At 42.3% G+C, this 25,251-nt stretch overlaps 1 protein-coding gene across 1 annotated transcript; it reads left to right on the forward strand.

Annotated features, from left to right (window-relative positions):
* The first annotated feature begins 511 nt into the window (after positions 1–511).
* Cyt-c1 (Cytochrome c1) lies at positions 512–25,251 on the forward strand. The gene is made up of 7 exons (XM_050191596.3): positions 512–620; positions 1,080–1,124; positions 2,360–2,511; positions 10,377–10,503; positions 16,600–16,770; positions 22,241–22,489; positions 24,986–25,251. The coding sequence occupies exons 1-7, from the start codon at positions 549–551 to the stop codon at positions 25,094–25,096; spliced, it is 927 nt and encodes a 308-aa protein (XP_050047553.1). The 5' UTR covers positions 512–548; the 3' UTR covers positions 25,097–25,251.

The raw sequence follows: 25,251 nt of genomic DNA on the forward strand, positions 1-25,251 counted from the left end.
TAATGATGATGATATACAGTAACTCTATAGAGTGTGTTGAGGGTGTATGGGGGGTGTTGAGCACAGTCTACACTCTTAGGCAAGGTTACACCCTTTGGCTTGCCCCTTCTGCCACACAACGATAATCGTTATCTGCCTTGATGCGTTTCCTTTCTTTAACGCTGCGAGCCCGGTACTTTCCAGTAACGAACGTCACGCCCGTTATCAGCATAGAACAGTTTACACCCTTTGGATTGCCCCTTCTGATAACGCGCGTGCCGTTCGTTACTGGAAAGTTCCGGGCTCGCAGCGTTAAAGAAAGGAAGCGCATCAAGGCAGATAACGATTATTGTTGTGTGGCAGAAGGGGCAAGCCAAAGGGTGTAACCTTGCCTAAGAGTGTAAGAATATTATAACACCGTGGTGTGGAGACACCTGTCTATTCTTCTGCCGTGCAGTTGCAACATCCACTATCTCACTACGTTTCCGGGAGACTATGGTTTCCGGTCTCACCGTTGTCTCGTCTGATCTCGTCTGCTGCGTGAACGTCCTCTGCTGTCCCTCATCAGAATGGCTGCAGTCGTAGGGAGGTTTGGCAGCGCGAGTTTCCTGCGGCTACAGTCTGGATCACTGATCAATAAGGTAAAGTATGCAGAAATCATGTTTCCCTATGTAACTTTCTTGTAGCCCCTGGTACGCGGTAATAGCAGTTTTCACGGCAGGTGCGCACTGCTCGTGCAAGCACACGTTGTTTAACCCTGATACCGTCTGATCTTGCTGCTTGCCGGTGAGATCAGGGTTTTATGTGTGTGTGTGTGTGTGCGTCTGAACAGCTGAAAAAAAATCGTCCGTTTCTTCTGCGAAATGTTGCAGCCCGGATTTCCCATATTTTCTTAATGTCCGTAGGTATTCTGCACATAACTGTGAACAGAACTCATCAATGACCTGTGTCCTGTGTGTGTTTCATTTCTCGTATTTCAATTTTTTTTTTTCAATTTTTGTGTCGTACAAGTTGGAAGCGAGATCCATGCACAATTAAGCAATCTGCACGCTGTTGTATAAAACGTATGATATATTTAACACAGTACTCTTGCCTTTTAGGCCCATGCATCGACCTACACGCCATTGAGCAGGGGCAAGAAAGTCGTAAGTCGAAGCCAGCTTGACCTTGTCGCTCGAATTTTGTGCGATTACTCTGTCCTACCCAAATTTTTATATTTTTCATTAGCGACTTAAACTTCTCTGTGACTTGCCACAAGAATCTACATCCATTTTGAGAAATCATCATAGTTTATTACCATCATCGTTTGTTATTGTGGCACCCATGCATTTTTGTAAAGCAAGATGTAACCGACATTTGGCGCCATCAAATCTCGGCCGCGGTGGCCGCATTACGATGGAGGTGAAATGCAAACACGCCCGTGTACCGTGCATTGGGTGCACGTTGAAGAAACCCAGGTGGTCAAAATTAATCGGGAGTCCCGACTACGGCGTGCCCCATAATCAAATCGCGGTTTTGGCACGTAAAACCCCAGAAATTATTATTAACCGACATTCGGTTACATTCGTTCACGTTGGATTGACACAATGAGATATTAGAGTTGTGCCTTTGAGGCATGCCCTAACAGATAGGCAGAAAATGTTCCACTTTTCTAATGTATTACGAATTGGCTATGTTGGGCCCACTTGTATTCTCACTTGAGTTGTCTGCAATGACTTTAGTGTTCTGTGTAAGGCTTGTTTTGTTGTTTGCCGTGTTCATTCATTTAAAGCATTAAAGCTGTGATTTCTTTCCTTTGGCCTTTTGGTTTTAACTGTTGCAGTGAATTGTAGTGTTGATACCAGCACAGTGTATAACTTTATGACCTTCTTTTACAGCCCAGACCCCTACTCTTGCAATAACCCTGTTTAAGGTTCTTGATACTGTCTGCAAGTTTGGGCATTTACTTCAAATTGAGAGACTCAACAAGCTGTTGAAGCTGCTATGCTCCAACAGGTTGTCTATTACATTTGAGCAACTTGTACGTGTTGTTTCAAAGTATTGCAGACTTCATCAGAGTTCCATGCATCATCAGGGTTGTCATTGGCACTTGTTAACCTCTTGCACACATGGTACTTCAAAGTTATTGAGTGTGACAAAAACAGTCCCTTGCTGACCTTACCACTTGTATGGAAAGCCGAGATAATTGCAAAAACGGCCCTGTATGTTCAATTATGGGCACAGTGAGTTGCAAACTCTTGAGACAAGTTGTACCTAATGACCTCTTGCTTTTGGTGCCCATTTTATGTTCTTAGCCTTGCAGTGTAACGGCCTGACACATTGATGAGGTAGCTGTGTGAATCCACTTATGATCAGTGAGAATTTCTGTGGTTGGTTTCAGTTTTTCAGCACTGTGGGCGTGGTTGGAGCTGGTGTGGCAGGTGTCATTTATGCCCTCAATGAGTCGGTGAAAGCAGCCGACCTTGTGTTACATCCGCCCAAGCTGGCATGGCCTCATAAAGAGACAGTGATCAGCTCCTTGGACCATGCTAGGTTAGTGCCTAAATGAAACAAAAAATATAATATTGGCTGCTTTATGGTGGTGGTCTAAATTTCTCCATTTATGTGTTGGCAATTGGGCTGGTTTGTCTATCTTCTGCATCATTAAATGCATGCTGGGCCATGCTTTCGTAGCAATGGCTTTTCCTATGCTGTTCCTTTTAGCGCTTTTTGTGTACTTTCTCATTTTTTCTGGACTCTTTGCATGCAAATGGAGTTGCTGAAAAGTATATTTGATGGCCTAGAAACAAGAGGTTGCTTTATTTTGTACTGACTTTCATGGTGTTATAGGAGGGTCATAGAGGTAGCACAAACATCATTGCTATGTGCCGGTTGTGCCCTTGCGTTTTGTGCCGGTTGTACCCTTTATGGGCGACTTCAGTGCCACGGTAGGCAAAAAGCAGGCTGGAGACACGTCAGTGGGGGAATATGGCATAGGCTCTAGGAATAGCAGGGGAGAGTTATTAGTAGAGTTTGCAGAACGGAATAATATGTGGATAATGAATACCTTCTTCCACAAGCGAGATAGCCGAAAGTGGACCTGGAGGAGCCCGAATGGGGAGACTAGAAATGAAATAGACTTTATACTTTGTGCTAACCCTGGCATCATACATGACGTGGACGTGCTCGGCAAGGTGCGCTGCAGTGACCATAGGATGGTAAAAACTCAAATTAGCCTAGACTTGAGGAGGAAACGGAAGAAACTGGTGCATAAGAAGCCGATCAATGAGTTAGCGGTAAGAGGGAAAATAGAGGAATTCCAAATCAAGCTACAGAACAGGTATGCGGCCTTAACTCAAGAAAAGGACCTTAGTGTTGAAGATATGAACGACAATCCTATGGGCATCATTAAGGAGTGTGCAATAGAAGTCGGGAGTAACTCCGTTAGACATGATGCCAGTAAGCTATCGCAGGTGACGAAAAATCTGATCAAGAAACGCCAATGTATGAAAGCCTCTTACCCTACAGCTAGAATAGAAATGGCAGAACTTTCCAAGTTAATCAACAAGCGTAAGACAGCTCACATAAGGAAGTATAGTATGGATAGAATTGAACATACTCTCAGGAATGGAGGAAGCCTAAAAGCAGTGAAGAAACTAGGAATAGGCAAGAATCAGATGTATGCATTAAGAGGCAAAGCCGGCAATATCATTACTAATATGGATGAGATAGTTCAAGTGGCTGAGGAGTTCTATAGAGATTTATACAGTACCAGTGGCACCCACGATGATAATAGAAGAGAGAATAGTCTAGAGGAATTTGAAATCCCACAAGTAATGCTGGAAGAAGTAAAGAAAGTCTTCGGGGCTATGCAAAGGGGGAAGGCAGCCGGGGAGGATCAGGTAACAGCAGATTTGTTGAAGGATGGTGGGCAGATTGTTCTAGAAAAACTGGCCACCCTGTATACGCAATGCCTCATGACTTCGAGCGTACCGGAATCTTGGAAGAACGCTAACATAATCCTAATCCATAAGAAAGGGGACGCCAAAGACTTGAAAAATTATAGACCGATCAGCTTACTGTCAGTTGCCTACAAACTATTTACTAAGGTAATTGCAAATAGAATCAGGAACACCTTAGACTTCTTTCAACCAAAGGACCAGGCAGGATTTCGTAAAGGCTACTCAACAATAGACCATATTCACACTATCAGTCAGGTGATAGAGAAATGTGCGGACTATAACCAACCCTTATATATAGCTTTCATTGATTACGAGAAAGCGTTTGATTCTGTCGAAACCTCAGCAGTCATGGAGGCATTACGGAATCGGGGTGTAGACGAGCCGTATGTTAAAATACTAAAAGATATCTATAGCGGCTCCACAGCCACCGTAGTCCTCCATAAAGAGAGCAACAAAATCCCAATAAAGGAAGGTGTCAGGCAGGGAGATACGATCTCTCCAATGCTATTCACAGCGTGTTTGCAGGAGGTATTCAGAGACCTGGATTGGGAAGAATTGGGGATAAGAGCTAATGGAGAATACCTTAGTAACTTGCGATTCGCTGGTGATATTGCCTTGCTTAGTAACTCAGAGGACCAATTGCAATGCATTCTCACTGACCTGGAGAGGCAAAGCAGAAGGGTGGGTCTAAAAATTAATCTGCAGAAAACTAAAGTAATGTTTAACAGTCTCGGAAGAGAAGAGCAGTTTACGATAGGTAGCAAGGCACTGGAAGTAGTAAGGGAATACATCTACTTAGGACAGGTAGTGACCGCGGATCCGGACCATGAGACGGAAATAATCAGAAGAATAAGAATGGGCGGGGGTGCATTTGGCAGGCATTCTCAGATCATGAACAGCAGGTTGCCATTATCCCTCAATGGAAAAGTGCATAACACCTGTGTCTTACCAGTAGTCACGTATGCGGAAGAAACCTGGAGGCTTACAAAAAGGGTTCTACTTAAATTGAGGACGATGCAACGAGGTATGGAAAGAAGAATGATGGGTGTAACATTAAGGGATAAGAAAAGAGCAGATTGGGTGAGGGAACAAACTCGAGTTAGGGACATCTTAGTTGAAATCAAGAAAAAGAAATGGGCATGGGCAGGACATGTATTGAGGGGGGGAAGATAACCGATGGTCATTAAGGGTTATGGACTAGATTCCAAGGGAAGCGTAGCAGGGGGCTGCAGAAAGTTAGGTGGGCGGATGAGATTAAGAAGTTTGCAGGGACAACATGGCCACAATTAGTACATGAATGGGGTAGTTGGAGAAGTATGGCAGAGGCCTTTGCCCTGCAGGGAGCGTAACCAGGCTTATGATGATGATGATGATGATGTTTTGCTGCATGTGGTCCACAAGGCAGTGTTGCAACAATCGTACTAAGGCCTGCAACAAAAATGCTCGTTCAATTGGCTACACCTTGATTCGAGGTGTTGTTATGAGCCAATTTAAAAGGACTGAAGAGATCGTTGTGTGAAAGAGGGCAGAAGTTTCTGGCAAAGCTCAAAATAGGGGGAAAAGAGCTTCCGCTACCTTTTGTCATTCTGTGCTTTTTGTTGTGGCAGTAGCCTATGAAGCTGTACTTTTCATGCTCATTGACTTTTTCACTCACAGAAATGACAATGATACACTTTGTTTGTAGCGAAAAAAAAAAAAGCATGATTAGGTGTCTCCAAACGGGTTAAATTCTTTCTTGGCACACAGCCAGCCACAAGCCATACATATTGCCAAGCAAACTGCAATAAACTCTATAGCCAGTGTTGTCGTTGCAAGAAAAGTGTTGCATGGAATTAGCCTTTCACTCATGCATGCCTCAAAATATAATTATTTAGTCCACTTTACTAATGTACGCTAAATAAAGAATCGGCAAGATTTCTAGTGTATCGTTCTTGCACCCATCCACTGGCTGTATGCACTTCCATTACTTCACACTCCTTTATTACATTTGGGCCACGAAAATCATGGCAAGCACGAGATAATGCTTGATTTCAGTGAAGTACACACACTGCCGTAGTCTCACGTTGCACATCACATTGGTGGCGATGTAGCTGCATATGCAAGCCTTTTGAAGGCACCAGCGCTTCTCTGTGCTATTGAGGTCACAATAATAAGAACTGGGACACGTGGCGTGTGGCAGGCAACTGGAAAAATAGCTACTTTGAAGCACAAGATTGCTGTTCACTAGCCATTGCCATCCCTGTCATGTGTGCACTGAGACTGTGGCGCAATTCAAATGTGGTGGGTGCCATGAGAACCCCTAGTGATGTAGAATGCCACCTTCCTATCGTGCAATTTTTTTTTGTCTGGCTTCTCATAATGTTTTCACTTCTGTTTGTTAGAAGTATTTGGTGACATGTAGTGTTGTTCATATGTAAAAACGTACTAAATTTCGGGCATTTATTTGCTGGCATGCTGCTATGACATTACTCATCCTGTGGTAGCACTCCATGTGTGGATTAAGGCCCATGTGTGTGTTGGGCATTTAGAAGTTGCCTGAGGACGTCAGTAGTATACTTCTACGGCATGCTTGTTCTGCCTCTTATCGTTTTCGTTACTTCACGCATTGAAACATCCTATCTGCCTTTGATTTTATTTATTTTTTATTCATTCATTATCCACATTTAACTGTTTTATTAAACTTTAAGGAGTACTGACACGATGTTTTCTAAGCCTCCTTTTCGCTTTAAGTGAAAGTCAAGCACCTCTAAACCCTAGAAAAAATACCTTTTCTATGGCCAATTTTGGTTTTGTTTCTATTGTATTGTGACATCATGACGCAGTATGTGGTTTTGTCACATTTTGAAACTCTCTCCAGCACGCTTGGTTGCCCATTATGCTGCTACATCGGTCCTCACAACGAATAGCAACATATGAGGCAGCCGAGCGAGTGTCAAAACGTCGCATTGATAGCTACCAGGTGATCACCATACTTTGTATGACGTCGCAACACAGTATCCTTTTGGGGAACAAAATCGAAATTGGCTGTAGAAAAGCTGATTTATTAAATTATTTGCGGCACTCTGAAGCTTGTCGCTATTTTTTCTAGGATTTAGAGATCTAGGACCTTCATTTAACGAAAAAAAAAAAAAATGAATGGCCGAACACATCATGTCAGTACCCCTTTAAGTAGGTACTTGTGGTAGCCTAGTGGGCAGTGACATTCTGCTGTTGAGTAGAACGAGATTGTGAGTTCCATTACCAACATTGTCAGCCGTATTCTGATGAGGTTAGACTGTTAGGACACTTGTGTGCTGAGCATTGGTTGAATGTAAAAGGAAACCCCTGTGGTCAAAATGAACCCCAAGCACTTCATTCACCAAGGCAACTTTCATAGCCACAGTGTTGCTTTGGCATGTCCTATGAATAAAAATTTTTTAATTGTCACCAGAAAATGTTATGGTCTGTCCAGCTTGGTATACTTTCGTGCTCTTATCAATACTGTAGATATTTACTGGAAACTACAGCTGCCCTCTCACAATCAGGAGTATGGCAGCCATGCAAGTGATTGTGTTTGTCCCTGCACTGTGCCATGACCCCTCCATGTCACGGCATTCTGTGCTTAGTATCATGCTCAGACTTTAGTGCCACAGCATGCCTCGTAACTTCCACCATACTCCACTGTTTTGTTATTGTCACAATCCACATGCAGTAACTAAAGCAGGTAAAGTGATACTCTTGTCACAAGGGCACCCACAAACTCCTTTTAACTCCGTTCCCTTTGTCTCGAGGGAGATTATCTCGGTGTCACACGGTCGCCTTTCCGCTAAGGGAGGTAATGGAGCTTTTGGTCAAGGGAGATTGTTGGATCTCCCTCGGCAACTGAAGGGAGTACTCTCGTGCCCAAACTGGTTCTTGTAAAACTGGCAATTTAGTGACTATTTGCATTGGAGGGCCCCTCACCAGGCCACATTGCAAATTTAGATTAAACACTGGAAGTTGTTACTTGCCCTCTAGGGAGCGTTCTGCTACAAGAATTTTTCAATATGGTTTATTAATAGCTGAGACAGAAATATTTCAGTGCCACGAACCCATGATTTCAGGAGGTGAGGGCCATTGTCAAGAGTGATGCTCTCTCCACTTGCCCCGTCTAGCCTCCGCAAGCGAAATTCCTTCTCTGCATTCTCCCATACCGGTGCTCAAGGATTACATGAGACATACATCACGGGCCCCGGTTCCCCCCCCTCCCCCTGATGGCGTGGCGTGTGCATTGTTGCGTTTTTCTCATTTCGCACAGCACACAATTTTAAGCGCTGTGCATGAGAACACCTGACTAGCGGTATAAGTCAGTGTTACGCGAATACTGAGGCATACAAAAGTGGTTCATAGAGCATGATTGCACATTGGAACACGGTAGAAAATGACGTACTTCGTTGTCTGCGTGCGCAACTGCGCAACGTGGGAACAAGCAGACAAATAGAAGTACACTTCTCTTGCTGCGGTGCGAAGTAAAACAAGAACATGCAGACATTCAGTTTGTGTGTTTATTTCTCTAAACTTCAATTCGTCTATTGAAGCAACAGATTACACAAATAGCAGACATTGCCTTGCATAATTCTCGAAGTTGCATGTCACTACGAGCGATGTCACAGCAGTGCGATGTACGTAGGCGCACTTGTGCGATATACGTCAACTTTCCAGCTGGGAGCGCGGTGCTCACGAGGAGAAGGGCAAACTGTGTTTGGGTTTGAAATTTCAGCTCTTTCTGCAGCGCATAGCGATGTAATACTTAGCAGACACAATCATTAGCACACATTGTATGCACGGCGCTTGTCAGCTCAAAATGGCCAGACCTGGTGAGGGTCCCTTGAAAATTAATGTTGCATGTGTGCAGAACATTTCTATTGAATTGAATAAAATTTCAAGCGCAATTCAGCAACAGTTACACATGCTGCTGCACAATACTCTTGACCTAGGCTGCTTTCAGGGCGTTTGCATGAACCCGACAGAAACGGGTCATGATGGCTTGTTGGGCTGGAATATGCTGGTTGAGTTCATGTAAACACTAGCTGGTTGGGTAGAACAAGTGTTGAGTCGGGCTCAGTGAGCCCAACTTCATGGAGTAGGTTAACCCAGCCCAACCTGTTTGCAGCGTGCATGTAAACGTGGACAGGTCGGGGCCGCGAGTGCTGAGACTTGCACGGGATCACCGTGACGTCGCGACTTATACGGTGGCATCACGAAGTGTATCAGGACACGGCAAAGACAAGCACTGTGCAGTGCAAGCTCATCATAGCGATAAGACCCATGCAATAGAGCTGTTGCAGATGGCAGTGGGAACCGGAAGCCCAGTTCAAACATGTTGATGTCTTGACTCGACGCTGTGCGCAATCTTCGTCGAGAGCCATCAGTAGCAAGTTCATGTAAACGCAGTCACATCGGGTTCAGGCAGTGTTGAGCCCAGTCAGCCCGACTTCTGACTGGACCCGCTCGCGTTGGGTTCATGTAAACGTAGCCTTTGTCGTGCTAGTCATGCAGTGGTTGGTGTGGTCACTCACGACTGACACCAGCACAGTACGTAAAATAAAAGGAAAGCTCACAAGGTCTCTTTGAACGAAATGCTGCATCTTTAGTATAGTTTGTACCAGTTCAAGTAGCAGAACGCAGAATCTACTCGTCACGCTGCAAAGGAAAACGCAGAGGACAACAGGGTGGCTAGCGTCGTTAGCAGTGCTATGTTTAGCGAGCGCACTTTGATTTTTAACGAGGTGTATGTTTTTCATGTCAAATATATTGAATATTATTTTTTTATGGAAGGAGCATTAATTATAATAGCTATGAGCATAATTAGAAGTTACATTCTTGTACTTGTGCAAAAACCGAACACTTAAAAATTGTTATTAGCTGTGTGACATGACTACAACTTCCTTGAGGTCGAGCTCCCTTTAGATAGTCTCGCGCTCCCTTATCCTAAAGGAGTTCATGGGTGCCCATGTGACACGGGTATGAGAGTGCTAAGCCAGTACAGCTGCTTGCCAGGACCTGCACCATAAAGCCATTACACATCCACATGGGTGCTCTTTGCACTTCTGGCTGAGAGATCTTGAACCCAGCTGTCACTGCCATGCATGGCACATGCAGTCCACAGCTGGCTGTTTGGCCACTGCAGACAAGTGTCGCTGTATTAGTACAGTTTTATTTCAGCTGTATGTTGTGTTGCCTGGTGTCTGATTCCTCTGGCTAATACAGGGCCAATTACTACCTTCTGCAACATGCATATGCATTAGCTTCACCACAATTCTTCGATTATATTACAGTACATGTTTGATACTGTGGCACACTGCACTTGGTTTCTATTCTGCAGCAAAGTGTGATGCTTTATAAAAAACAATCTAGTTAACATACTACCTTGTGGATTTCTAAGCATGTTTTGCCTAATTACAAAGTTGGTTATTAATATATGTTTCATTTTTCCAGCATTCGGAGAGGTTACGAGGTATACAAGCAGGTCTGTGCAGCATGTCACAGTATGCGTTACGTTGCGTATCGCAACTTGGTTGGAGTGTCACATACTGAGGCTGAAGCCAAGGCAGAAGCTGAATCAGTGAGTGCCACTGTTGTTTCTGTTTGCTTCTTGCTTGCTTTTTTCTTGGGCTCACTTGGAGGTGAGGCCATTTTAGAGGATATTCTAGGTGCTTTAATTGTGACTTACAGGATAAATTCACCACGGGTGCTTTTACAGACAGCTCCTGAACTTTGATCACCTATTGCTTTATTCATCAAAGTTTACAGAGTACAATCATTATTGTGCTTCGTTGCATTTCTTGTTACACAGACACATTTTGCCTACCTATGAAAATTCTGCTACTAATGTGAAAATAAGTTGACAAGGCCAGTGTTTTCAGATCTTACTTTATTGGAACTACCCCTCCATTGATAAGACAACACACAGTTTCCAATTCTTTCCACTATTGCATTTTCAGTAAGCAGATAACTCAACAAAAAGCCATTTTATTCCCACCGGCTTAGTTTTGCATTTTGTGACTACAGTGAACTCTCACTTGAGTGAACTTCAAGGGACCGAAAGAAATTGTTCACCTAACTGAAAGTTCACTAAACTGAATATTCACTAGACCAACATAAGACATGGCATACAGAGTCAAAAGTTTGAAGTGCAGTTCATGGAGCAAAAGACATGGCATCCATAGTGTTAGAAATGTGTGAAATGGAATTTGTACATATCAATGAAAAGCACACCACAATACAATATATTGTATTGTCATCATTCATATGTGATATATGCTTCGTTTTGGTTTAACACTCGCACAAGAAAAAAAAACGGCATGTGTGATATATCTAGCACTTCATAACTAATTAATTTATTGCACATACGTATTGCAATTGCCATAACCGCTGCAGATAAAACCACGGTCGTTATCAGTTCAACAACAAGGGTAAGACAACAAGCGTAAGACAGCTGACATAAGGAAGTATAATATGGATAGAATTGAACATGCTCTCAGGAACGGAGGAAGCCTAAAAGCAGTGAAGAAACTAGGAATTGGCAAGAATCAGATGTATGCGTTAAGAGACAAAGCTGGCAATATCATTACTAATATGGATGAGATAGTTCAAGTGGCTGAGGATTTCTATAGAGATTTATACAGTACCAGTGGCACCCACGACGATAATGGAAGAGAGAATAGTCTAGAGGAATTCGAAATCCCGCAGGTAACGCCGGAAGAAGTAAAGAAGCCTTAGGAGCTATGCAAAGGGGGAAGGCAGCTGGGGAGGACCAGGTAACAGCAGATTTGTTGAAGGATGGTGGGCAGATTGTTCTAGAGAAACTGGCCACCCTGTATACGCAATGCATCATGACTTCGAGCGTACCGGAATCTTGGAAGAACGCTAACATAATCCTAATCCATAAGAAAGGGGACACCAAAGACTTGAAAAATTCTAGACCGATCAGCTTACTGTCAGTTGCCTACAAGCTATTTACTAAGGTAATCGCAAATAGAATCAAGAACACCTTAGACTTCTGTCAACCAAAGGACCAGGCAGGATTTCGTAAAGGCTACTCAACAATAGACCGTATTCACACTATCAGTCAGATGATAGAGAAATGTGCGGACTATAACCAACCCTTATATATAGCTTTCATTGATTACGAGAAAGCGTTTGATTCTGTCGAAACCTCAGCAGTCATGGAGGCATTACGGAATCGGGGTGTAGACGAGCCGTATGTTAAAATACTAAAAGATATCTATAGCGGCTCCACAGCCACCGTAGTCCTCCATAAAGAAAGCAACAAAATCCCAATAAAGAAAGGCGTAAGGCAGGGAGATACGATCTCTCCAATGCTATTCACAGCGTGTTTGCAGGAGGTATTCAGAGACCTGGATTGGGAAGAATTGGGGATAAGAGTTAATGGAGAATACCTTAGTAACTTGCGATTCGCTGATGATATTGCCTTGCTTAGTAACTCAGAGGACCAATTGCAATGCATGCTCACTGACCTGGAGAGGCAAACCAGAAGAGTGGGTCTAAATATTAATCTGCAGAAAACTAAAGTGATGTTTAACAGTCTCGGAAGAGAACAGCAATTTACAATAGGTAGCGAGGCACTGGAAGTGGTAAGGGAATACATCTACTTAGGGCAGGTAGTTACCGCGGATCCGGATCATGGGACTGAAATAATCAGAAGAATAAGAATGGGCTGGGGTGTGTTTGGCAGGCATCCTCAGATCATGAACAGCAGGTTGCCATTATCCCTCAAGAGAAAAGTGTATAATAGCTGTGTTACCAGTACTCACCTACGGGGCAGAAACCTGGAGGCTTACGAAAAGGGTTCTACTTAAATTGAGGATGACGCAACGAGATATGGAAAGAAGAATGATGGGTGTAACGTTAAGGGATAAGAAAAGAGCAGATTGGGTGAGGGAACAAACGCGAGTTAATGACATCTTAGTTGAAATCAAGAAAAAGAAATGGGCATGGGCAGGACATGTAATGAGGAGGGAAGATAACCGATGGTCATTAAGGGTTACGGACTGGATTCCAAGGGAAGGGAAGCGTAGCAGGGGGCAGCAGAAAGTTAGGTGGGCGGATGAGATTAAGAAGTTTGCAGGGACGACATGGCCACAATTAGTACATGACCAGGGTTGTTGAAGTATGGGAGAGGCCTTTGCCCTGCAGTGGGCGTAACCAGGCTGATGATGATGATGATGAAATAAGAATAAAGGCTTTAAAGGCAAAAATAGGCACGAAACGTTCTGGTGTTGCTGTCATTCACATACAATTTTCACTGATGACTATGGCGATCTGGACTCCGCCACTTCGTTTCGGTTGGACGCTAGCATCGTTTTTGCTCATTTGCATCGCACATTTGTGGAGCTTCATTCTCACCGAGCTCCGAGTGTTGTCTGAATTAACTGGTGTGCTGCCAAATACATCCGAATTAACGAAATTTTGATTGCATTAAATAATGCATGCGCCAGCCGGTTGCCAGGACCAGAAGACGAGTCCAAATTAACGAAAGTTGAAATAACGAAGTTTTCCTTACACCCAATTTTTGCACCCACCCCACCTCTAATTTTAGATAGCATAACACCTGGAAACTATGGACCCTACGTTTATGGAAGTTCTGTAGTGTTGCTCTTGGTGTGATGATTGTCTTATATTTGAATGGCTTACTAAATGATTGAGAAGAAAGGGAACTGAAGGGCCTGGTTTTCGTCACAACATAAACCCAACAGACAATGACAACAAGGAAAGCATAGGGGTGATTGTTTATATAAGTGAAATGTAGAAATTATAAATGAATGAAAATGAAAGTGGACGAAAAAGCAACTCGTCACCGGTAGCTTTGATGCCTTCAGGTAGCATACGAGGGTTTATTGGCCTTTTTCCCCTCTCCCAAATTCATGTATGACACCGTGCGGTAGAAAGGATATCCTACATCTTTTGCCTAGGCGTGAGTGTTAACGCAGGGTTAAATGTAGTACACATACATAAATACTCAAGAAAGTGGACAGGAAAATGGTGCCGCGGTAGCTCAATTGGTAAGAGAAATACAGTGAACTCTCACTTGAGTGAACTTGAAGGGACCGAAAAAAATAGTTCACTTAACTGAAAGTTCACTAAACTGAATATTCACTAGACCAACATAAGACGTGGCATACAGAGTCAAAAGTTTGAAGTGCAATTCATGGAGTAAAAGACATGGCATCCATAGCGTTAAAAATGTGTGAAATGGAATTTGTACATATCAATGAAAAACACACCACGTGGGTCCTTGTGTGCACACGCGGAACCGACGAGACTGGAAAGAGACGACGACCATGGCACGACTAGCCGGTCGGAAAAAAACTCACCATGTGGTTTGTGGTATGAGAGATCGCCGCTTTGCTTTGGCGGGGTTGTAAGCACCAGCGATGTTACTTTGTTCATGGCCTCCGAGATTACATTCTTGCTCGTTTTGTGCAGGCGATCTCGGAGGCCATGTCTCGTTGCCGTTCGTTTTCCCCGCCGCCGCTTTGCCCCAGGGGCGCTGTAGCACCAGCGACGTTACATTGCCGCCGGAGCAGCGGTTTGATGAGGGCGGGCATCGGTTGCGCCTGCAGTGCAGTGCAGTGCAAGCCTTGGTCCTCTGAGCGAGTTCGTTAAACTGAAATATTGACTGTTCCGAATTTCGTTTAAGGGAAACATTTTTGCATAGAATCTATAAGAAAACTTCCGGGAATTTTTAAAAAGTTCGTTATTCTGAAATATTTGATAAACCGACGTTCGTACAACTGAGAGTTTACTGTACACGTATAATGCGAAGATGTGGGTTCATTTGCCACCTACGACTAGTTTTTTCACGCACTTTCGTTTTAATTTTTATTTTCTACATCTCACTTATATATACATGTAATTGTCCCTATGCTTTCCTTGTCATTGTGTGTTGGGTTTATATGGTTGTGACTAGCTAATTAGTCATATTATCATGTATTAGTGACGGTGAGGAAAGCAGCAAAACTGAGAATGACAAAACTAGTGTTATTGGCAAACCTGTGCCCTCAAAAACAGGCTACACTCAAAGAATGGCGATAGTGGCGAACACAGTCGGTGATCATCGAAAATCTGATCTGCCAGTCAAGCGCGTCTGCTTTTATACATAAGTCATTGAAGGTTCTAGAGTAATCACTGGTGCCCGCGTGTCTTCCACAAAATTATACACAAGTCGCGTCACGCATGTAGTCAGATTACACAAGCTTCGGTGACAACAGGTAAAAACATCGATAACGTTCGAGAAACTTCTGATGCATGCGGGCATGCTGAGCAATAACATTGTTAGACGGTGAAAAGCAGTCCCCCGAAAAATATAAACAAGTAAATGTGTCAATACACTGATGCATGCACTTCTTCATTGTAAGAATAGCTTTGTTCTGGGTAGCAAAATTTTTGTTTTTTTTTGCCTCTTTTATCGCATGCCTGCTGCATTGCTCATAGCACGCGCCTGCCCACCCTGCCGCTCGCTCGTCCATCCCGTACATCTTGGCGTCTGCATAATCATCTCAGCTTCCAGCGTATCTTTGGTCGAACCAATGCTTTCAATTCCGCTTTACCATGTGCCATTCAGCATTGGAATAACCTACCAAACGACATAGTTGACATTCTTGACTCTGTATCCTTCAAAGCGCCGCTTATGCATATTATTTCCATAATTCTTCACAACTAAACCATACTGCGCACCTAAGTAAATACTTTTAGCGAAGTTGTATAGATTTTTGGTTGTTTTGTTCGAATGTTTGTTTTGTATTGCATTAACATTGTTAGAGACTTGTTCTTTCATCTTCACCAGCTACCATTTGTGTAATTTCTTGATACTCCTTTTTTGCTACTTCACACAGTCGTTTTTCATTAATCACATCATTTATATTGTTAGATATTTGTTCTTTCATGTTTACTCGCTAACAATGTATAATTTCTTTGTACTTGTTTCTTTTTGCTAATTTTCTCTATCCTCCCCTCACGCAATACTCCTTCGGGAGCCTGTGAGGCAACTGAATAAATAAATCAATTTTCTCACTTTGGAGGTAGCGCTTGTAGTTCTGTGAAGGCGCCAAGACATGGCACTCCATGCAGGCACTACTTTTGATGGCAGCAGAAGTCATGGGTGTTGCAGCAAAGATAAAATGTTGTTATCCAGCATTTGTTTTTGTGGCACAACTTGAATTTATTTCAACTTCAATGTGCAGGGATATTGCATCAACTTTAACACACATGTAAGCATCTGCTTTATGCAATTCATGGCCTGTTTGTCTTTACGAAATTGTATCCAAAGTTGTGATAGCTTCAGATGCTACTGCTTGTCATTTTTGTGTTGCAAAAGCCCACTTGATTGGCACTTACAGGAGACTGCAGTAGAGGAGGAAAAGAATGGAGCCAACTTTTTGTCACTTGTGACAGACGTCTAATATAGTAGTTAAGGGAGGGATTGGTTCATATACAATATGGACAGTATAGACCTCTGCATTTCCTCAGTTACTTACTTAAATCTCAGTACTGCATGAGTTATTTTGCTAGCACACAGTACACAAGAGCAATTAATATTTTCTCAACGCTTTCATTTTTACTCTTGAGAGGTCTTTTTATTTGACCGTTTGCAGATGTCATTGTGAAATTTCTAACACATTAACCTTGTTTTCTTAAGGTGCAAATCGTGGATGGTCCTGACGATCAAGGCAACATGTTCGAGCGGCCTGGAAAGCTGTCAGATTATTTTCCAAATCCATATCCAAATGATGAAGCTGCTCGCGCTGCCAACAATGGTTCCCTTCCACCAGACCTCAGTTTCATCACCAATGCTCGGCATGGTGGCGAGGTACAACCTGCCTTCTTTTTGCATATACTTTTTTTGTGCTTTGTGACCTCTTCCCTTCTCAAATTATTATTTTTAATTTTTTTATTTTTGTTCATAAATTGATCATCGAAGTATGAGTGAACTTATGAAAATTATGACAACGTATGAAAGTTATACCTGGTAACAAAAGCACAGATTGAAGTAAAAAGAACATAGTGGGGCTGAGTATTCTTGAAAAGAAAATCTAAATAATGATAAAAGAATTTTAGGAGGTCTAGATAAACACATAGGTTGTCACCAATGTTTATCCTCCTTTTTTCCCTGTGAAATATACTACAGCTTTCACAATTGCTTTATCCCCTTCAGGCGCTGTGTGCACAATTGTGCACGCCAAATAGTGCGCCATAAGGAAAAGCACTGATGAAAATGCTTATGTTTATAATGTGTTGCATATATCTTGAAACATGTCTGATTGAGCCTGTGCGGCAAGTATCAATAATATGTGTGAAGTGTTTTAGTAAAACGAGCTAGAATGTAGATGGATGGGTGCTTTTCCAAACATGCTCAACATAATATAGTTGTTCTCATATGTGACGTTCCTGTTCCTGCATGGAGTCCACATTCTGTAATCTTGACAAAACTCCCTGAAGAATTTAAAATTCTTGATCCACTCTGCTGCTGTATGCTCGAAATGCAAGAAGTGTGGTGAAACTAAGTATAATGGAATTAATTGCCACCTGAATGGGCTATCAAACACTGTTATTGTCTTAGCTGCTGAATTTACATAGCGGTGTGTTCCATGCAATTTGTTAGCTTGTGGACAACTTGCATTGAAAGTAGGGCTGTGTGAAAATAAAAATTTTAGAATACAAATCGAATACTTAAATTTGAATATCGAATACTGATATTCAGATGCAATTATTAGCCAGTTTCGTTACTGTAACGTGTTTCAACATCCCAATTATGTTGCCTACCAGTAAAAATACAGTCGACAGATTTTTCGGACCTGCCTGATAATTTTGATGCCTTCACGAGACATTATATAAAAACGTCCAAAATTTCGGACACTAAAACCCTTCGCCTTCCATTTTTCTGGATTTTTTGCCATGACTGCGGATGTGAAACGGCATTAATTGAAGCGACTACCACCGCCATTTTCATTATATCTCACAGCCTCCAACCAGCACTCTCGCAGGCCGTGTGTAGGTGTCGCAGGTCGTGTGTAGCGATTTTGGGCACACGTCTCCGCCATGGCTGTGCATGGCTGTAAGTGTGGCTGAGCGCATAGCAACCGCACACCCTGCTTCAGAGGTAGTCTGCCGCGTATGCAAAGGGTGGGCATGCCGAGACAGAGACGGCGAGATATCATGTAAGCTTTCTTCCCACGCGTTTAGTATTGGAGGTTGCGTAATCTCGAGTTTTGGTGACTAGTTGGAGCGAGAGGCAGATGAAGCATTTGCTCCCCGCAAATTGAATACAATAATTTTAACCTCGCCACCTTTCATCACAATATTAAAAAAAATTTTATTTTGGAGCATGAGAGCAGAAGGTGAATTGGTTATCCTATATATGTTTAAAATGATACGAACTGCATGCCGTTGAACAATTTCTATAATGCGAATATAAAAAATGCATATTAAACTGGTATTCCAAATTTTCAAATATTTGCACACCCTTAACCGAAAAGGTTGTTGTTACCAAGGGATGGCTCATAACCACCCCACCCCCTTTTCTGCTTTCTTATTTTTTTTGAATCAGTAGATAGCTGTTAATACCATAATTATAGTACAAAGCCTCAATTTTTGAAGAGTGCAATAATAACAATGAAGTCCTTTATTAGCAGAAGGACCAGAGGTTGCTGTTTGGGGAGGGAAGAGCGCAACAGATAATTGTCAGCTTTTAATGTGATCATTTCAATATGTGCACCAAGTAGAGCACAGCTTCAAATGTGGATAGATAAGAAATGCTAGCTAGTGGTGCCATTTCATTGTGCCATATTTGGCACCAGAAATTGCTTTCAAAGTGGTGAGATCATAAGCAGTATGTCACATTGTCCTGGAATGGCAAGTTCACTTACAAATGACCCTGTTTTAACTGTAGTATGATTGCATGGTTAAAAGGCTGTTTTTAACTTGCAATAATAAATAGAGAAGTAGATGATGTGCCATATTCATGAGGCTTTGTAGTGTAGCTGCACACTGGTGGATATAATTATCCAACAAAATTCTGTGCTTGCATTTGAAATACAGTAGACGTTTGACAATTTGACTCCAGCTAATTATATTTTTGAGCTAATTTGATCCCAATTGAACATTCTGGCTGGCACCTGTAAGTTATTTGCTTTCACTGGTTAACTTTAACTTCACTGGTTATCACGAACATACCTGAACTAAATTATGGCCCCAAATTTGACCCCATGGATGCAGCGGCTGCCTTGGTAGCGCTAGGGGACAGTGAACGTATCCAACACAGAAGTGTCTACCAGTGATAAAAAGTTACCACCAAAAATGCCTATTTTCGGCCCATCATAAGAACACCTTCAAGCGAGAATGGTAATGCATGATGATTAATTACTGTATTTATTGGTTTCTGATGCATATAGATTTCTTTTCTCTTTTTTTCTAAGAAAATTATCAAAATTTTCTCAACAGTGCAATTGAATATGAAACCACTTTTGTGACCTTCACAACAGCCTGCCATTAAAGCCAGCGTAATTGCCATTGTCATCGCAAGATGGTGACAGAACAAGTTCTTGCAAGTTCTAGCAACTACGACGTGCTCCATTCACTTGGATTATACGAGTTCATTCGCAAGAGTATTTTACATGCTAAGCTAGCGGCAACAAAATCGCATCAGGTCTTTTCAGCATTCCCAAAAATTGCAAACGTCACTAGATGAAATGTCATCATCAGCCTGTTTTATGTCCACTGCAGGACGAAGGCCTCTCCCTACGATCTCCAATTACCCCGTCCTGCGCCAACCGATTCCAACTAGCGCCCGCGAATTTCCTAATTTCATTGCTCCACCTAGTCTTCTGGCGTCCTCGACCGAATTTCCCTTCTCTTGGTACCCATTCTGTAACCCTAATGGTCCAACGGTTATCTAACCGGCGCATCACATGACCTGCCCAGCTCCGTTTTTTCCTCTTGATGTCAATTAGGATATTGTCTGTACCCGTTTGCTCACTGATCCAAACCACTCCCTTTCTGTCTCTTAACGTTGTGCCTTGCAATCTTCGTTCCATCGCTCTTTGCGCGGTCCTTAACTTGTTCTCAAGATTCTTTGTCAATCTCCAAGTCTAGTGAAATGGTGAAGTGGTTAATCAAAGTGTGGGCCACCCTTGCATTTGCAATTGTTGCAAAGTCGTTTGATAGCTGCGGAATATTAAGCACGCAATGAACTGTACATAGGATGACATACTGTGGTCTATAGCTATAAAGTGCTGTCTGCAAGCGATGACGATGGACATAAGTACAAATGAATTTCCAGTCTGTGAATACTGGTTTCAACTGTTTCTTCTTACCAGAATCAGAGGCTTGCTATATTTTTCTTGTTAAAAAATTCAGGTGTATGTGAGGTTTCTACTTTGTTTAGGAGCTCCGATGGCATTTCTACATAGGTTTTCTACTTCGAACTTATATGGTGCACATCAAATTGATGGAGTGTGTTAGTGTAGGACAAATATTGTCAAATGAAGTGGCTATGTGATTGGGTGTTTTCTTCTGCCTCTTCAACCCAGTGGATGAAATTGATCGATTACAATATTTCTGTCAAAGTCGAATTAATATAAGTCGAATGTAACAAATCTGTATTCACAAGTAATCATACTGTGTGCACACTTAAATTAGAACAAGGTATAGCATATGAAGTTAAACCTCAATATAACGAAGTAGGTAAAATCGGCAATTTGTTTCGTTATATCGAAATTTCATTGTATTTAAATTTGATCTTTTATGCAAGTAAGTACAGTCGCCGATCAATTTTTCTTGCATGGAAAGGGGCGACAGAATTTTCCGAATTATTGGGCAATCGAAAAAGAAAAAAACAAAACAAATTTGAATGAGAAAAATAATTCACTTTGATGAATTTGGGAGTCGGTGATGAACGACACATTTTGACGTAATAGTTCTGTAGAAGCCTGCAAGGTGGAGAGAAGTGATTAATAAAGGGAAAATAAGACATCCACCCCAACGTATCTAATTGCTACAAAAAAAACCCATACGGGTTCCTCGAAAGAAAGGCCTCACATTTGAAAAAAGAAAGAAAAACTGCAAGGCCTTTCTTTCGAGGAACCTGTATGGGTTTCCTTTGTAGCAATTAGCCACATTTGTGTGGATGTCTCATTTTCCCTTTATTAATGACACATTTTCATGCCACGTTGACAATATCTTCACATCGGCAGTACGAATAAGAGAAGCCAGCCACGCTTCCGCATGCAGTCCACCCCCCTGGCTGATGGCGTCCCCCGCACTGGGACAACGCTATCATGAAAAGAGCCGACAGTGGGGAGTGAATGCTTCGTCCGCCTCGTCTGCCTCTCGCTCCAACTAGTCACGGAAACTCAAGATTACGGTACCTTCAATACTAGACGTGCGGGAAGACAGCTTACATGATGCCACGCCATCTCGGCATGCCCACTCTTTGCACACGCGGCAGATTACCTCTAAAGCAGGGTGCGCAGCTGTTATGCGCTCAGCCGCACTTTACAGCCACGCGCAGCCACAACAGAGATGCGCGCCAACTTACCCCTTACCCCCCCCCCCCCGCCCCTCGTGTGCACGCACAATTGATCACATATTGCGGGCACGCTCTCCTCCCCGTTTCCCTTTGCTCGCACGGGAAGGCGGCACTCGTGAAGCCACCATCTTTCTTCCCTCACCCTCGCACACTTTCACTCGCACCTAAAGCACGAAGTAGGATCTTATCACACTTGGACTTTATACGGAACATGATACGACTCACTTTGGCGGTTGCTCTCGTTGCGCTGGGCAGGATTTAAGAAGTGCTTTTGCAAGCAGCAGCTTGTAATTTGATCATTTGACCATCTGCGTCAGTTTCCATTTATTGTCTTGGCATTCCTTTGCAGTGGAAGTGAAATTTCGTTATATTGAAATCGCATACAAACACATTTCATTATATTCAGGTTCTAAATACATGGTGTTCTGTGGACAAGAGGTTATGACAAGTTAAATACTTTGTTATATAGAGAATTTTGTTATATTGAAGTTTGTTATATCAAAGCTTAACGTACAAAAAATTTAGTACATGCTATGGAGACATAATTTGCTAATACAGCAAATTTTTTTTCCCCTGAAGAAATGGTATTGTGCCATTCTTTGGTTGAAGTTGCTGTAATATTTTTTATTGTTTAATACGTTTTTTTGCTGCATCCTCTTTGGAATGTCAGTGCATTCTTATTGGCCTAGCTGCCCATGTTTCTGCATCGATGCTTATCCGTCATGCTGAAGTACTTGCATTAATGTTTTCGTAGGACTACATCTTTTATCTGCTGACTGGCTACTGCGATCCACCAGCCGGTGTCAAGGTTCAAGAGGGCCAGTACTACAACCCATACTTCCCAGGAGGAGCGATAGGCATGGCACAGGCCCTGTACAATGAGGCCATTGAGTACTCAGATGGTACGCCAGCCACTGCATCACAGATGGCCAAGGATGTGAGCACCTTCCTCAAGTACTGTACTGAACCTGAGTTTGATGATCGGAAGCGCATCTTCATCAAGGTGAGTGTCATTGCAATTTGTCCATATAAGGTTAGAACTGCGTTAAGGGGAGATGCTCCTCGAAACAACTTTTCTTTTATTACCTTTGCTAGAGGTTTCAAAATTCAGCTAACTATAGTTTTATACGCAGATTTCAAACATGACACTACTTTTTGTGTAGCTGCTATATTTTTTGGGTTATGTGATGCACAATGGCAAAATGTAGTCATCTTTGTGGGAATTTATTTATGCACTGAATTTTCAGAAAAAGCATCGTGCTGTAGCTCGTCTAGCTTTTTGTCGATTGCAAAATGCCGATATCTAGTCAGTGTGTACAATTATTGGATCTACCGTATGCAAAAAAGAGGGGGGGGGACATTTCAACTAATTTTTTTCTTAATTTTCTTAAACACAACCTTATACTTTCGCAACTACTGCTTGGAGATATTGCAATTTAAAGTAGATATTAGCACTGTGCATACAGAAAAAAAAAATTTATAGCAGTTAGTTTTCGCAAAATATGGCGTTAGTGACTGTGTGTCGTGGTGTCGGGTATGTCGGGTGGATAGAGGAGATAAGTATAAGGAGGAGTCTATTGCGAGTTTACGATTCAGTAGCAGCTGAAGGAAGTAAAGGCAAGATTTACTTCTTCGATCTTCAAGGGTTTCAATATTGTTATTCGCCATAAGATCGGTAGGAGAATCCGTCATTTTAAATTTTGAATAAATAAACCTGACAGCCTTTCTTTGAGTTCTTTCAAGTTCATTAACGTTTTCTTTAGTAAACGGGTCCCACACTATAGATGCATATTCTAGTTTCGGTCTGATGTAGGTGTAATATGTTAGGAGTTAAATAATTGGAGGGGCATTTTCTAAGCTTATGCTTTAGAAAACATAGCTTACGAAATGCAGTCGAGCATGTTTTCTATATGCAAGTTCCAGGTAAGGTCGTTAGTTATCGTTACGCCTAAATACTTGTAACTATGAACCTGTTTTAGTGTTAATGAGCCTAGTTGATAAGTATGATTTAACGGATTCTTTTTATGGGTTATCTGAATAAAAACAGTTCTTTCTGTGTTAACAGTCATAGAAAGTTCACTGCACCAATCAAGCACATTGTCTAGACTTGCGTTAAGCTCGTTTTGATCTTCTGTGCACGTAATTTGACGAAATAACACACAGTCATCTTCAAACAATCGAATTTGTGTTCCTGGTGTAATGATGGTAACAATATCATTAATATACAGCTGAAATAGCAATGGCCCCAGGACACTTCCCTGGGGCACTCCTGTGGTGACTGGAAGACAATTCAAGTCGTTGCCATCAACTGAAACAAACTGCAGATAAATGCAAGAGCTCGCGCAAGCGCACCAATCAGCAAAAACGCAAGAGGGGAGAAAAAAAGGGGGGGGGGCTGGGCCCATCAGGGTTAATGACACGTGATCCTCCGGCAACTGTGTGTGAGAATGCAGTGAAGGAATTTCGCTTGTGGTGGCTAGACGGGGCGAGTAGAGAGAGTGTCTACGTTGCCACTCTTTAGAGGGCACGTAACGACTTCCAGCATATATCCAAAATTTGCTACGGGGCGTGGTCAGGGACCCTTTAACACAGACAGAGGGAACAACAAAAAACAGCGCATATGGAAAGCACGGAAGCATGTGCAAAAATCGGGTCGATTAGCCCCCTGAAGGCACACTTATCCTATCGTGTACGAGTGCTTAGTGTTCACGCATGCGGATTCACACAGTTCAGAGCTTTCTGCCCACATGCAAGCACATAGATGAATTTGACGTGCGTGCGATTGCCATTAAGCACAGTATGGCTCACTTATAAGCTGAAAACCCCATTGGTATTTTGGACAACTTTGCTATTTGTTCAGCTTCAGAGGGAAAAAGCTCTTGATTCTATTTGACAGACATTCTATCACAAAAAAATATATTTCAGACCTTCATATTCAAACTGAGCTATCTGTGCTGGAATACTGATTTGGTGTTCCAGTTAAAGAAAGAGTAGAGCATACTATACATCTTGATTCCTAGGTATCTAAGTTACTGATAGCTAGCAATTTTCTTGTTACGTAACGTGAGGAGCCTCCCAAGCATGTGCAGCACTGCGTTTTCTTCCTCAAAATTTGTAAGTGTTACAAACTTTGATAAGTTTTCTGATAATCAGTATTCGATTCAATATCTGGCTTTTCTTTCTTGATTCGATTCGAAATTTACTATTTGGTATTCACACACCTCTAATCTTAAGTTGTTGACTGCTGCTTGCCAGTTACGAATGAGACAGATGTCATTGAGAGTTGGCACCATGTCTGCACTGTAGTGGTGGTAGTATTGTCTGTGTTTGCTTTTCTCATTTATGAAAGCTCTGTTCTCGGTAAAAGTGACTTTGTTCGACATTTTGGAGCACTTATTTGTCATTTTAACTTCTTTCTCTTTCTTAGTGTACTGTTGTCAAATGATGCCTAGATTCTTGTATGGCAGAGACATTTACTGCACTTATTTAACTTTTCCAGGTTATGATGATACTCACGGTGCTCACTGCTGTAACATGGTACTACAAGCGCTTCAAGTGGACTATCATCAAGACGAGGAAGATAGTCTATAAGCCTAAAAACTATGAGTAGGTACTGCACGGGATAATCACTGCCTTGTTGTTTTTCCTTTGCAATTTGTGATGTAGATAAACGGAAAGCAGATGCAAAGGACTGACCTTTGGGCAGTAGCATGTGCTTTCCCTTCAGTTGAAGGAATAAAATGCAGGCCTGTCTACATGCAAGCA

The sequence above is a fragment of the Dermacentor andersoni genome, chromosome 1, assembly GCF_023375885.2.
Source record: "Dermacentor andersoni chromosome 1, qqDerAnde1_hic_scaffold, whole genome shotgun sequence".
Lineage (NCBI taxonomy): Eukaryota > Metazoa > Arthropoda > Arachnida > Ixodida > Ixodidae > Dermacentor > Dermacentor andersoni.

Bases quoted from the DNA above. Each gene is read 5' to 3' on its own strand.
- Cyt-c1 (XM_050191596.3), top strand. From the start codon at position 549: ATGGCTGCAGTCGTAGGGAGGTTTGGCAGCGCGAGTTTCCTGCGGCTA. The intron at 16,771-22,240 runs GTACAACCTGCC...ATGTTTTCGTAG, and splicing joins ATGCTCGGCATGGTGGCGAG to GACTACATCTTTTATCTGCT. The intron at 22,490-24,985 runs GTGAGTGTCATT...TAACTTTTCCAG, and splicing joins GGAAGCGCATCTTCATCAAG to GTTATGATGATACTCACGGT.